Here is a 14,498-nt window from a genome sequence, read left to right as displayed (position 1 = left end):
CGAGACCAGACAGCGCCTGCTACCAACAGAACTGGCCTTGGCTTTCAGTCGCAGGGGGTGACTTTATTGCAGGCCTAGCTAAGACTCAGCTGCTCAGCATTTCACACAGGGGTCTGCCCTTTCCTTTTAGCCATCTCCCCTTCCCCCACAGGGGAATTCAGCCTAGTGCAGAGGGTCAGCCTGAGGCACACACACCATTTAAGCCCCAAACCAAACATGGCAGGAATAGGCTCAGCTGCTATCTGGACCTCAGCTTGGTCTCCTTTGCCAGTGAGCTACCAGTGCCCTTCCTTGGTATTACCAAGGTAGCATAGGATATCCTAAGATACTAAGTTACTAAGATATCCTATGCTAAGATACTAAGTTAGCATAGGATATCCAGTAGATGGAGAGAATGGCCTCTGTACTGGCCTCAGCCAATGGACCCCACGAGTGTGGGATATCTCTGGGATACGGGATGAATTTCTCCCTCAGCAGTCCCTATAGCAAAGTGAGTTGTGTTCCTCCTGCATGGGAGTTGGCGAGTAGCTACAGGACAGCCTGCTCGTTCAACTAGTCCACTTAGTTTGAAGACAGAGCGTCCTGGTTCTATGGTTCCCACCCCAGCTCTTCACACATGGGAACCCCCACCCGTGTTGTCAGGCTCCAGTGATAATCCACCGGCGAGTGCACATCACAAAGCTTTCTCTATGTACAAGCCACAGAGGCTGCTGACAGACTAGAGCAGGAGGACTTTTTTTTGACCTGGAGGACTCTGATTCTGTCCTCAGAGCACCGGCCGAGATGGCACTCATCAGCATTACACAACTGGCATGGATCCCAACCGACCACATCTTCCTTGCCTGGCTGGGATTGGCTGCTCTTTGCTTACCGGGGGCAGGAAGATGATGCTGTGCGGCGGCACAAAGAGACTCGCTCCAAAGACGGTGAGATGTTCGGTCAGACACACAATCTCTTTCTGGCTGGTAGCAGCTGTTGGAGTCACGCCTTCTGTGCTCCACTGCATGCTGGGGAAGTGGAAGTACTGGCAGAGGCTGGCAAAGACAGTGATGGTGGCAGTAACAGGTGCCCGGGAGAAGAGGTTGGTGATGTTGACATGGTAGTCCCAGGGGGTCCTGTTGAAGCTGTAGCTGGAAAGTGGAGGTGATAGCGATGAGGCAATGAGCTCGCAGCTCTGCTGCCCTCATCAGCCCAAAGAACCTCAGTGGTCCTTACAAACTGGAGATCCAGGGTCACTTCACCCACCCCTGAAGTGCCTCTGGGGTGGGATGCAGCAGCTGATTGACAACATACAGGAACACTGCATGACACATTTGGATGGGAAGCACAGGGGAGCGACTCACAGCAGGGGAGTGGGTCGCTCGAATGCTCAGGACAGGTTCTCCATGGTCCCACACTGCCCGGGGGCTATTACCACCATCTTGGTCCTACAAACCACCCTCTTGGTCCTACGAACTCACCCCAAACTCCCCCTCCCTACCCAGCCTCAGCACTCTGATTTCTCCCTGATGCCCCCCTGACTCGGTGTCAAACACAGTGGACCAAATGCACTGCACCACTTGGGCTCCACACCTGTGACAGCACACAGCCCCTTAGATCCCTGTCCATTCCTACCCTTACACTGTACAACACCAAGACAGTCGGGGTCTGGGATACATCATGCAGCACACCATGCAGCACAAGTAGAGAGAGACATTGCAGCTGTGTGGGCCTAGGCTGTGGTGTCCAGGCCCATGCCACCCAGTTGACCCTGGAGAGCAATGTCTCACATAACATGTCAGGTTGTCAGAACACAGACCTGGGCATTTCCTTTGGTGCCACTGATTGTTCCTGCTTTCACCACACTCCATGTGCTGACGTCTTTTGAGAACACCCTCGGTGCCGTGCTAGGGCATGTACCACTGGGATCACAGATGTTTCTCATGGACACACATTATTCCCCTCCCATTATGCATAGCCTCAAACTCCAGGGAGTGACATTGCTGGAAGAAACCTGCAAATCCCAGTATTGCAGATGGATGGACACTTACGGAGATGAAAGCAGGATGGTGACTTCCCTGCTGCTGTCTGCTTCCAAGTCACCAGGAAAGATCATTTCTTCCTTCCAGGCATAGTGCCACTCATTGGGGAAAGGCATGTGGTGTCCATACAGATGGACTGAGGGCTCTCTCTCCTGGCTGGGATCAAAACCTGGGGAGACATGGCTAGGCACTCACAATGGCATTGCAATATTTAGTGCAACCTGCAGTTGCACTAAATCTGGGAGAAGGGGGACTGCATGCTCTGGAAGGGCACAGAAGTTAAGAGTCCCAAGGGCCATTTTCTTTGCATGCATTGGACTCCTGGGCTTATGATGCAGACAAGCTGAAGGACTCTCCAAACCCAGGTCACTCTTGAGGCAAAGCTGTCTCCATCTATGCCTACCACTGCCCTGTGCTGGATGGAGACAGCTTTGCCTCAGGGCTGTGGTGGCCAGATCCATAAAGGGACTGGACAAATTATGGGAGGAAAGGGGTATCAGTAGCTCCTAAACACAAGAGTTAGGGAAACAGCCTCTGAATCAGAACTTCCTAGACCTTAAATGCTGGAGGCTGCAAGTGAGAGAGGAGCAGTGGGGAAAAACCCTGGTCAGACCCAGCTCGCTCTCCCTTTCAGCATCCTCTCTCTGCCCCTGTGTGACACAAGCCTATTTGTTGTGCCACGGGGTCAAGTTTAAGTCCATCATGAAAAAAAACTATAAGCCTCCCTTTAAAGGGAGGCCTCTAGGGACACATCAACTGATTGGGCAACTGAAAAGAAAATGGGAATGGGAGTGAGGTCAAAGGTTAATAACAAGGGATCCAGAAGGGGACCCTGAACAGAGCACACCAGTCAGTGCCCACTGTCCCCTGAATGAGTCAAGGGCCTGTGTGATGCAGGACACTGGGCAAGATGGACCTATGGCCTGACCCAGTAAATGGCAGTTCTTGTGTTCTTATGACAGGCTCCGCAAACACTGATGGACACCCAATGGTGTGTGTACACCCAATGGACACCCAACCTCAGACTCAGGTCAGGCTGTATTTTTAAAACTCCAGGACTGAGCACATTGTGTTGCACAGGAGGGACTTAGCTGAGGGTCATTGTGTCTCTGTGATATTGAGACAGTTATGATCCCAGAGGCAGGGAACTCCTGCCCCCACCTAGCTGGATGAAGGAGGCCAGCTTGACCCACTTCAGACCAGGACAAGTCTGGCTTTCTCATTCCTTGCCAGTGACTCACCTTCCTGCACCGTGACAGTCATGTGGAGGTGCACCCCTGCGGCACTTCTTCCTGCCGTGGCCTTCACCGTGAGATTCACCGATTCCCCAGGAGGGATGAGGATCAGTGTTGGAGGGGAGCTCTGCAGCTCCTGCTGCTCCATTGGTAGCCTCAGCCCAATGGCTGCCTCCCCAGACAAGTTGTAGACTGGGATGGGTGCCCCTCCTGGGGTGGTGAACTCTAGGAGCGCCAGATGGGTGGAGATGGAGGAGTTGGCATAGTAGTTGAATGGGAAGGGGTTGATGGAGATGTCCATGAGGACCTGCACCACCTCCTGGCTTCCTGCCAGCTGCCCAGCCACCGCACCAGGCAGGGAGAAGAGGCACTGCTCTGCAGGGGCAAGGCACAGCAGGTTGGGAGAGTTGGCCCTCTTGCCCTGCACATGGATCTCTGAGACAGACAGCAAAAGGGTCTCCTCATTCAGGACCCGGGACCTCATCAGGGACTTCATCAGGGCGCGGGTGAGGTTGAAGGCAGACAAGGCCACGCTGAGGCCAGAGGCCCCAGAGAGATGTGGGTGAGGGGCTCCATCCAATGCAGATAACAAGCTCCCTGGAAAAGAGATTGCACAGGTCAGAGGTTTCCCCTCATCACCCTCTTCTTCCTCAACCCTACATCTCCAGTTCTTAGGGTGATGAGCATAGAGCTCCTTCACCTCCAACCCGAGAAAGCTCTTAAGAAAGACAGTCTTATCCTGTCTGGGGGCAGAATATTGTTAGATTGACCAGGGTCTGCAGCACCCATAGCCACGAAGCCGATGTCTCACTTCAGACAGAGCTGGCCTGCTACTGGCTACCAGGGTTTGAATTACACTTTGACTCTTGGTGGGGTTTAACACTAAGTTAAACCGGTTCATTGATTCACAAGTCTGCCTAAGTGACCCCCACCCCCAGGTTATGATTTTCAAGGAGCGCCAGATGGGTGGAGATGGAGGAGTTGGCATAGTAGTTGAATGGGAAGGGGTTGATGGAGATGTCCATGAGGACCTGCACCACCTCCTGGCTTCCTGCCAGCTGCCCAGCCACCGCACCAGGCAGGGAGAAGAGGCACTGCTCTGCAGGGGCAAGGCACAGCAGGTTGGGAGAGTTGGCCCTCTTGCCCTGCACATGGATCTCTGAGACAGACAGCAAAAGGGTCTCCTCATTCAGGACCCGGGACCTCATCAGGGACTTCATCAGGGCGCGGGTGAGGTTGAAGGCAGACAAGGCCACGCTGAGGCCAGAGGCCCCAGAGAGATGTGGGTGAGGGGCTCCATCCAATGCAGATAACAAGCTCCCTGGAAAAGAGATTGCACAGGTCAGAGGTTTCCCCTCATCACCCTCTTCTTCCTCAACCCTACATCTCCAGTTCTTAGGGTGATGAGCATAGAGCTCCTTCACCTCCAACCCGAGAAAGCTCTTAAGAAAGACAGTCTTATCCTGTCTGGGGGCAGAATATTGTTAGATTGACCAGGGTCTGCAGCACCCATAGCCACGAAGCCGATGTCTCACTTCAGACAGAGCTGGCCTGCTACTGGCTACCAGGGTTTGAATTACACTTTGACTCTTGGTGGGGTTTAACACTAAGTTAAACCGGTTCATTGATTCACAAGTCTGCCTAAGTGACCCCCACCCCCAGGTTATGATTTTCAAATCTTACAGAGGGGCTCTTGTTTCTTATGGGGGGACTCAGCCCCCTGAGCTCCCCTGTAATTCAGATCCTGCTGGCTACCAAGTCAGAGAGTTATTGTAGCAAGAGTCATGGATCCCAGATCCCAGGGGTAGGGCCCTCTTCCTCCCATCTTCCAGTCCTCTGTTGTGGCACTGACAGTGTGTGGCTTACCCAGGATCCCCAGGATACAGTGACCTGCAGAGGTGGGCGTCTCATGACCCTCCTCTGTCTCCGCACTGATAACATTGATCATTCTGTGGGCTGCTGCCAGTGTCCTGGCCCAGCTCTCGGGACTGAGCTCTTCTGGGACTACCTGAGGATGGGAGAAGAGACCCCAGGGTCATGGTCCAGCAGATCTGCCTGCTTGACCCTCAGGGAGAAAGCAAGAATCCATCATGGCCACATCCCCTTGGATCTTGCTCTTCTATGGCTCCCTTTCAGATCTGTCCCCCCTGGTTCCTTTCTAGCTAATCTAGGAGTGGTGTTTAGACAAAACCCATTGCTGCAGTTTCTTCCTGGCCATACCAGCCCCTTCTTTCTCCCTGCACAAGGGAGTCAGTGCTGTCTGCTCACTTCTTCATCTCCCTCTCTTACCCCAGCATATCCCTCCTGCTCCCCACTGACCCTGCCAAAAGGTGTCCACCCTATGTATTGCCATCTTTGTCCTCTCCCTGCTTTCTCTCCCTTGCTGCTGGGAGGAGTCTGGGAGGGACTGGGCTCAAAGACTTCCCCTTTCACCCATTCCACGATTTCCTGAGGAAACCATCTCTGAGGAAACCAATGGCCAGACCCACCAACCAGCACTTAGAGATCCTTCAGGGCCATTTGCAACCCAGCACAGTAGGAAAGCAGACACAGATAATGAGAAAAGTGGCAGGTCCTCTAGGAAGAAAATACATTGCTCTGAGTGAAGAGCCTGTTTCCAAGACAGTGGCCAGGATCATGCACCCAGGCCAGAGAAAGCAGGCAAAAGTAGGTCCTACCACACACTGCTGCAGTGCAGCACTCAGCTGGGCCACGTCCTTCACATTGGAGATATTCAGGGATGCCACTGCCATGGTGACATTGCTGCGGATGGAGATCCGGTCCCTCAGCTCCTCCTCGTCCCCCTGGCTCCCCGAGTTCTGGAGCACACACAAGAGCAGACCAGGTCAGGCACCTCAGCTGGGCAGTGCGGTGTAATGCATGCATATGCATTGCAGTGGGCATGTGTATGCATGCATGTACATGGGTGTTCGTATAAATGGGTGAATGTTGAGTACCTGCACATGTATAATACAGATGTATGTGAGGGTGGAAAAGGTCTGTACAGTCCTTACCTGATTCAGCACAGTGATGAGGGCCAGGGAGTATGGAATCACCTCCTGGGGGTTTCCCTGCTGGACCATGCCCCACAGTTCTGTCTGGCTCTTGTTCTTAAGCCAGCTGGTGATGGTGAGGGATCCCGACGGGAGGTGCGGCATCCTCAGAGTCAGGGTTCTGCAAGGAAGGACGAGGGAAACAGTTATCCCAGGGACACCAAGCACCTGCCCCCCTCCCTGTAGCTGCCATGGGGAACAGTGGGCCATGATGGATAGAACCAGGCCACATTCCAGTCCAAAGCACTGTCCCAAGATATTACTGATTGTCCCTCTGATCTTTCCGTTGGTCCTAGCTCTGGGCACAGGTTTCTCCCAGAACACAATCAGGCCTTGAACCTTCCCTGGACATGCCACACACTCACCGATTCAAGGCCAAAGTCTTTGCTCCTTGTGAGTCCTCCAGCTCAACCAAGACGTTGACCACGGACCGACTGCCATTGGCACTGGCAGGCAGGAAGGCACTGAAGGATGACTTGACCCCTCGGTAGAGACAAAACTGCCAGCAGCGCTTCCCATCAGGAGAACATGTTTCAGCGATGAGGGTGTAAATCAGCTGCACCGGGCTGCTGTCTTCATCCACCCAGCCTGAGAGTGCAGGAGAGGGGAGGCAGGGATGGAGAGAGTAGAAATGGGAGTCCTGGGGGACCTCACAGTCTGATCCCCAGTCCCTGCTTCTTGGGTTCCCTTCATGCCATAACCTACCAGATCCCACTGTCCTGCAGCCCAACTGGTTCCTCCTGCCCCATCTGGCAGGTCTTCCCATACTTCCAGTTCTGTACTCTCCACCTATTGCATGCAATCCCTACTTCCTTTGCAACATGAAACACCATCTCCACATCACAGTCTTATCCAAGCAAGAGATGGAGACCTGTAAGCCACTGCCAACCCTCCCAACTCCCCATGAGCACGTCATTGGCTTTGTAAACCAGATCGCTTATCCTTTCTGTATGCAGAGCTCAGATCCACATCTGTCCCACAGTCAGGCCTTCATATACAATGCCATCCTGTCAGGGTGGGTCCACAAAGTCTTTCCCACCTTCCCATTAACATTAGCTAAGAGGCAAATTTCCCACTTCTCAGTTCTTCGGTATCTGCAGGTTGTTTCTCCCCCTGTCCACAGCTGCCCAAGGGACACCCTGACAGATCAACATTGGCTTAGTAGGAATGGGCCTGGAATGACCCTGACCTGTGCAGTGGTAAGAGACAGGTGTCTCCAGGAGATAGAGGTCGTGCTCCGGTCTCAGCATGCAGAGCCCACCTCGGGGAGGGTGATTGGGGGTTAGAGTGATGCTGGATCTCCCCGGCAGCTCGCTGCTGGGCTGGAAGGCTGACACTGTGAACGTGTAATTCACCCCATCCCGCAAGACCCCTTGTCTGATCACCAGGTCCCGGTTCGAATCCCCCGTGGAAGTGGTCACATTGTCCAAGGTCAGGGGTTGCCCATCTGAACTCTGAGCTGTCCACTTGTACTGCGAGGGTCAGAGAGAGGCTAACAGTGAGAGAGTAGCCCTGACAATAGGGCATTGGCATGGCCTGACCTCGCTGGCCTGGCTTGGGGAGGGAAACAGAGGATTATTAATATCCCATACCCATTCTCTAGTGCCTGTCACCCAACCCTGTCAGAAGCACTTACAGACTGAGCTTTGCAGCCTCCTGGAGGCATGATGAAGTAACACCATGCCTAGAAAGAGGCATATTTAGTTTGCTAGGAAGGAGCTTTAAGATTGGGGAGCATGACAATTGTTTTCAAGGGTTTGAAAGGCTACCATAAAGAAACTAGCCTGTTGGATTTAACTGCAACAAAGCAGATTTATATTAAATCTCAAAAAAACCCTCCCTGACTAGCAGGACAGAGACAGAATGGTAGGCCAATGAAACAGCACACCATGACCAAGCAGGCTGAAAACCTCCAATGAAGAAGATTCCACAAGATGAGCTTGGGGTCATCTAGAGATAGCACATCATATATTTATGCAAGGCTTTGGATTAGATGACCCTCCAGATCCTTTTCAACTCTGATTCTATATTACATATTGGAAACTGAGGCACAGAGAGGTTAAATGAATTGTTCAGGGTCACACGGAGTCAAGTATAGAACCCATGTGGCCTGATTCCCAGCATCCTTATCTAAGAGTTTTGCTCTCTAAATCATCTCCCTGACCTGCTTCCTCAACAACACTCCTTTTTCCCAGGGGCTGTGGCAACTCCTGCAGTGGAAAGGGAGCAGAATCGATCACAGCCCAATGTGCCCCCCAGGGATCATCTGAGTTCAAGCACCCAGGGGGCCCTGGCAAGTGCAAGCCCAGACTGGCTACATGAGCTCTGGAGCTTGTAGGGCAGGGGCGGGCAATTATTTTGGGCGGAGGGCCGCTTACCAAGTTTTGGCAAGCCATTGAGGGCTGCATGACAGGCAGCCAGGGGCAGATAAATATTAATTTTCTAAATTTTTTAGGGGCCCCACAGGCTGGATAGAATGGCCTGGCGGGCCGCATCTGGCCCCCGGGCCGCATTTTGCCCACCCTTGCTGTAGGTGTTTGGAGTCTGACATCGTAGTGGGGTGGAGGAGCTTTGAAGGGGGAGGGGCATTTGAAAAGCGGGGGGCTTTTGAAAAGAGGGGGCATTAAAAAAAAAATCAAAACTAGAGCTGTACAAATAATGAATGTTTGGACTAGGGGGGTAGACTGAAGAAAAACAGGGGAGGGAGGCTGGGATTTGGTTTGGATCAAACCAAAACAGATTCTTTTTGGCAAAACTAAAAAATAATTTTGCTTGGCATCCACTCCAAATATTTCCTTTCCCCTGAAACAAGGGCTTTGTTTGGTTTTCTTCCCTTGCATTTATCCTCCCTTTTCATTTGGGTCCATTTGTGAATAAAAAATGCTAGGAGGTTGGGCTGATTCATTTTGAACATGGTGAAATAAAATGTTCTGGCATTTCTAAAATGCAGCATTTCCCCTTGGGAAATTTGGAAACAAAACGTCTTGGAAATAGTTATTGAAAATATTTTTAAATATTGATGTTTTGGTCTCTTTTCATCCAAAACCACCTAAATTTGATGTTTTGGTCCCTGCACAACATTAATTTTCCCACAAAGTTACTGCTTATCAGGTCTACACCCATACCAAATGCAGGGAGCCTCCAATCAGCAGGAGATGGGTGTGTAGGAGAACCTCAAAGGGGTCTGTGATAAGTTGGTCTCACCATGGTCCTGTTGTCACAGCTCTCACACTGTCCAAACAGTGTGACATGGATGCTCCTGCTGACTTCGTAGCTTGCCAGGGCACTACAGGAACGGCAGTCTATGCTCACGGGTAGGATCTGGCCAGGTTCAATCCAGACCTGCAGGCACAAATTGGATGCAACCCACCACAGAAAACAAGGCCCACTGAAGAGCAACCCATAAGAAACAGAGCAGACTCAATGTAGCAGAAAGGACAAGCCCCTGGTGCACAGTGTGAGACCCCAGCACAAAGGGAGACATGAGCTCCTGGTATGGGACAAAATGAAACTCAAGGGAGAGACCTGGTACATAAGCTGGAGTCAGGAGCCTTTCATAGGGCATCTCCAGACACTGGATAGACATGTTCAGTCCTAAAAGGATGGGGATCAACAGTCACTGCAATCCATGAGCTTGAGCACCAAATCCTGTGTGGCCCCAAAGACAGGTTAGGGACTTAAAAGGGGACCTCTGGGATCTCAGCCCACAGCCTCATCCTGAGAAGGCGGCAAATGCCTCTGTGTCACAGCAAACCCTTTCCCCAGTGGACTTGCTGCACTGCACCTCGGCCTCCTTCCCCAAAGAACTCCGTAGCCTGAGCAGGGCTCTCCTGGAAGCTCCCCACTTGAAGCTCACCATCTGTGCCACAGAGGCTGGCTCCTTCCCAGGCTTCCAGATGGTGAGAGTGAAGAAATAAGTGGTGGCTTTACATAGCATGGCATGGGGTACTGTGATGTTGGCACCAGCCTGCAGTGGAGGAGAGGCACACGGTGCTGAGGATGCATTCTGAGAGAGAGAGAGGGAGAGAGAGACCTGGTTAACTCATGCCTGGGCCCCTGTTCTTGACCTTCTGCTGAGGGAGAGGAAGGATGATGAGGATAGATTAGGACATCGAACCTCCTGTGTGAACAGTGGATGTGGGTATGGTGGAAGGAGGAGGTGGGGGCTTGAAAGGGTGACCCATTGGTGGGGTTGGACTTACCCTGCCTCCTACTCCATTGGAGTCCAGCTGAATCCCCCCGATCTAATGAGCATCTCACCCACAACACTCAGAGCCCCAGTCCCACGTGGACAGCACTGAGAGAAGTCCCACCCAGCTCTAGAAGGGTGTGTTGCAGCCTGGCACACTTTCTGATTTCTTCTGCCTACCTGAAGTTCACAGGTCCAATGATACTGAAGAGAGGTGTCTCCATCCATCCCCACATCAGGATCATACGAGCTGCTGCCATCCAGAACCAGATCCAGTTGGGCTGACCAGCTCCTCCATGACCCACCTCGGATGACTGGAACTAGCTTGCTGGGGATCACGGTGATGTCCAGGGAAAGCACCTGGGCCAGAGGGGTGTGCTGCAAGGAGGCGGTGAAGCGCAGGCAGTGAGGGCCGATGTCCAAGGAGAGCTTGGGGAGGATGAGGGATGGGGTGAGAACATCCACGTGATGCAATGGGACCAGGCTGGCCTCATTCAGGTGCTGACAGCCAGGGCTGCGGAACACCTCCCACCGATACTGAGCACTGTAGGCCGTGCACCCTTTCAGGTCCACGCTGGCTTCAAAGTAACTGGGGCGAGATTTGGGGATGGTGGCAGGTGGCTCCATAAGCCTCAGCACAGGGCTATCACACACTAGCTCCTGCACGGTAACTGTCACTTGTGCCAGGACAGAGCTGACGTCATTGTAGACCTTCACCTCCACCAAGAAGTCACCAGGCTGGCCGAACTGGTGAAATGCCCTCCAGTCCCTCTCTCCATCAAAGGTCTCCTGCAAGTCTCCAAAATCCCACTTCAAGCGGAGATCACTGCCACCCACAGCCAACACACTGAACATCACTGTTTGATTGACGAAAGCCTGTGTGCCATTGGTGGACAAGGTGGCTGCCTCTATGGGCATTTGCAGGGGCACAGTCACCCTCAGAGAGGCTGCACAGAATGGGTTGCTGGCCTCTACTCGGATGGTGAGGTTGCCCTCTCTGGGTGGCATGTACCCCACCTGCTGACCTGCTGCTTTATAGTCCGGGTATCCAGGCAAAGAGAAGGTCCAGAAGAAGGCGATGTTCTCCCCAGCTCGCACCACAGCGGTGAGCACCAGCTCCTTGCTGGCTTCCAGGACAGCTGGGCAGCAATCCAGGAGACGAAGCCCCCTCACCTTCTCCACTGCATGTACCACAATGGATGCTGTCTGCAGGCTGACGTTGTTGAAGGCAGATGCCAGCACTGGATGATAACCGGCCACTGGGAAAGAAGAGCGATGGACCCCTCCAGGGACATCCAGGCTGAACCCCAGAGTGGGGAAGTCAAGGGCAAAGGTCACATTTGTGCCTTTCAGGGTGTGCAGCCTAAAGAATACCCTGTCATCAGTGCACACGCCATCCCTGTCCACTTCCATGGTCAGCCCAGCCACAGGGTCTTGGACGGACACAGGATACCAGGCTGCTTCCTCACTGATGTCATTCCAGGCTCGAAGGGCTACTTGGTAGACCCCAGCTACCTTGAACCTACAGGAGATATTCTGTCCATGGAAGATCTGCTTCTCCTCCTTGCTGTGCAGCTGCCATTCCCACGTGATATCGGAGCCTGTGGCCACTGAGCCCCAGAGCTGTGTAGATGTGTCTGATTTCAAGAAAAACGGGAGAGTAGTTCCCTCCACAGTGAAAGTCACCCTGGAAACAGGCTCCTGGACTCTCAGCTCTGTGGAGCCATTGCTAGATCCTAAGATATTGGAGACTGTGACGAACACCAGTTTGGAGCCCAGAGTGGAGAAGGTGTAGGATAGAGATGAGAAGTTGGTAAGCAGAGGCTGTGCATGATCCTGTACATGCCAGGAGTAAAGCAAGCCAGTGCCAGAGGTCACCAAGATGGTCAAGTTCACTGGCTTCCCCACAGCCACGCTGTCAGTGGCTGTGTGGACCCTCACACCATAGATTCTCTCCACCACCTCGAGGGGAAGGCTGGTGGACACTTCTCCCAGCGCATTCCCAGCTCTCAGCTCCACCAGAAGTTCCCCGCTTTTGTTATAACAGAACATGAGCGACTGCCCTCTTGCAGTCAACATTTGGTGCAGCCCTTGAGAAATGGTCCACCAGAAGGTGATGTTGGAGCCCTGGGTAACCTCAGCCGTTACCCTAAAGGGCTCAGCAGCCGCAACGTACCTTCCCTGCACCACATTCTTGCTGTGGATCTGAACACCCTGGGCTCGCTCCTGAATCTCAATAGTGACATTTGCCTTTTCTGCACTCACTGAGTTCTCAGCAGTGACAAAAACCAGGAAGATGCCAGTGGTAGGGAAGATGTGTGAGAATGTGGCAGCCCCCTCCTCAAAGTCATATGGCTCACCTACAGCCCAGAAGTAGTGAACATGGTCCCCTGCAGCCAGAGAAACTTCAAAGGTGACCTCTTGTCCAGCTTCACCAACTGGCTGTTGAGGGCTTATGGCCGGCAACCTCACTGGGGTCAACACTGCCAGGGCAAGCGACGCGTTCCTACGGCTGACCTGGTTCTCCCCAGTCAAGGTGACGGTGATGTCTCCAGCTGTGAGATATGTGTGGGAGGTGCTCTGACCCACCTGTGGGGGAGAACGGTCCCCAAAGTCCCACATGAAGGTGGCGACAATGTCTATGGGGACCTCCGCTGTGAAGAGGTAGGAGGTGCCCAATGCCAGAAAGTTCCCCGTTTCACCACCGTGGTGAATAGTGATGGTGCCAACCACCCTCTGAGCCACGATATCCACCGAGGCATTCTGCTGGCTCACCTTGTTCCACACAGTGACCGTCACCTGGTATGATCCGCTCTCCAAGTAGGTGAATGTGATTTCTGGAGATCTTGAGGGCACTGGCTCTTCACCAATGCCAAAATCCCAGTGGTACTGATACTGGTGCTGGAGGTCTGGTGCTGGAATCACTTCAGCCTGGAAGGATAGGGGCTCCCCTAAAGCTATGGCCAGCGTCGGCGCTGTCAGCTTCACTGAGTGGATTCGATCTTCTACACAGATGGACAGCTGGCGAGAGGCAGTGCTTGCCATGCCCAATACGGTCAGGTTCAGCTGGTAGGTCCCAGGTGCTGGGTAGCTGTGAAGGACTGTGGGGTCACCATGTTGGACCAAAGGGGTGCTGCTATCTTGGAAATCCCAGCAAAATTGTACCCCTGTCCCTGGCCCTGTCACCACTGCCTGGAACTGGGTTATCTCCCCACTGGGAAGGCAGCTAGGTGCCAGGATGTTCGTTATCTGGAGCCTGTAAATCTCAGCCACAGCGGAGACATGGGCAGAAGAGGCTGCATTGTGAGCTGTCACCATCACTGTGTAGTTGCCTTCCATGGGAAAGGTGTGAGAGATGACGCCCAGCGACAGGTTGCTGTAGATGGATCCATCCCCCATATTAAAAGACCACCAGACATCTGTGCCAGAGTCCAATGTGACATTAATAACTGTGGCTAAACCAAGCTCAGTTGGTCCACTGGAGGCCAAATGGAGACCCATGACACCATCGCTGACCATAACAGCCATGCCAGACTGTACCTCACCCAAGCTGTTGTTGGCTCGGAGGATTACATTATACACGCCACTCTTCCCAAAGCTGTGGCTCACCAATGAATTTGCTCCTTCCTGTGTGGTTGATCCATCACTGAAATCCCAGGAGTATATGATGCCATAGGGGGAAGGGTAGGGTTGTGCCTCAAAGCAGACAACCTCATTCACTAGTGGGTAAGTGGGAGTCACCAAAATTGCCACTTTGGTTATGGGGATGACAGCCCGGACTTTAGCCACCTGCTGAACTCGATCAAATTTGTTGACAGCCTCTGTGGTCACCAGGTAGTCACCTGCAGAAGCAGAAAAGACATAGCAGGGTGGAGTGGTTTTGTGTGGGAGTTGGATCTTCTGCAATGATTATAACCAGAGGAAGAAGTCATCATTTTCATTGGGCTCAGTCTGTTTTTAGTCACTTGTACATTCATGATGACATCGTCTCTCTCACCTC

General features: G+C 52.9%; 1 protein-coding gene across 1 annotated transcript in view; it reads right to left on the bottom strand.

Moving 5' to 3' along the window:
- Window positions 1-14,498, bottom strand: part of LOC102372537 (polycystin-1-like) — a gene marked incomplete at its 5' end in the record, with an annotated part of 49,727 nt that overhangs the window by 21,873 nt on the left and 13,356 nt on the right. Inside the window, 11 exons of the mRNA XM_025197430.1 lie at window positions 872-1,130; window positions 2,031-2,190; window positions 3,263-3,853; window positions 5,123-5,264; window positions 5,935-6,075; window positions 6,271-6,430; window positions 6,675-6,897; window positions 7,499-7,781; window positions 9,514-9,651; window positions 10,166-10,315; window positions 10,679-14,340. Coding sequence (XP_025053215.1) covers window positions 872-1,130; window positions 2,031-2,190; window positions 3,263-3,853; window positions 5,123-5,264; window positions 5,935-6,075; window positions 6,271-6,430; window positions 6,675-6,897; window positions 7,499-7,781; window positions 9,514-9,651; window positions 10,166-10,315; window positions 10,679-14,340 — 5,909 coding nt within the window. The remainder of the gene's footprint in view (window positions 1-871; window positions 1,131-2,030; window positions 2,191-3,262; window positions 3,854-5,122; window positions 5,265-5,934; window positions 6,076-6,270; window positions 6,431-6,674; window positions 6,898-7,498; window positions 7,782-9,513; window positions 9,652-10,165; window positions 10,316-10,678; window positions 14,341-14,498) is intronic.

Source organism: Alligator sinensis, unplaced genomic scaffold (assembly GCF_000455745.1).
Source record: "Alligator sinensis unplaced genomic scaffold, ASM45574v1 scaffold400_1, whole genome shotgun sequence".
NCBI classification, from domain to species: domain Eukaryota; kingdom Metazoa; phylum Chordata; order Crocodylia; family Alligatoridae; genus Alligator; species Alligator sinensis.
Note: the sequence above shows the minus strand (reverse complement) of the source record. Positions and strands in the feature narration are given on the sequence as shown.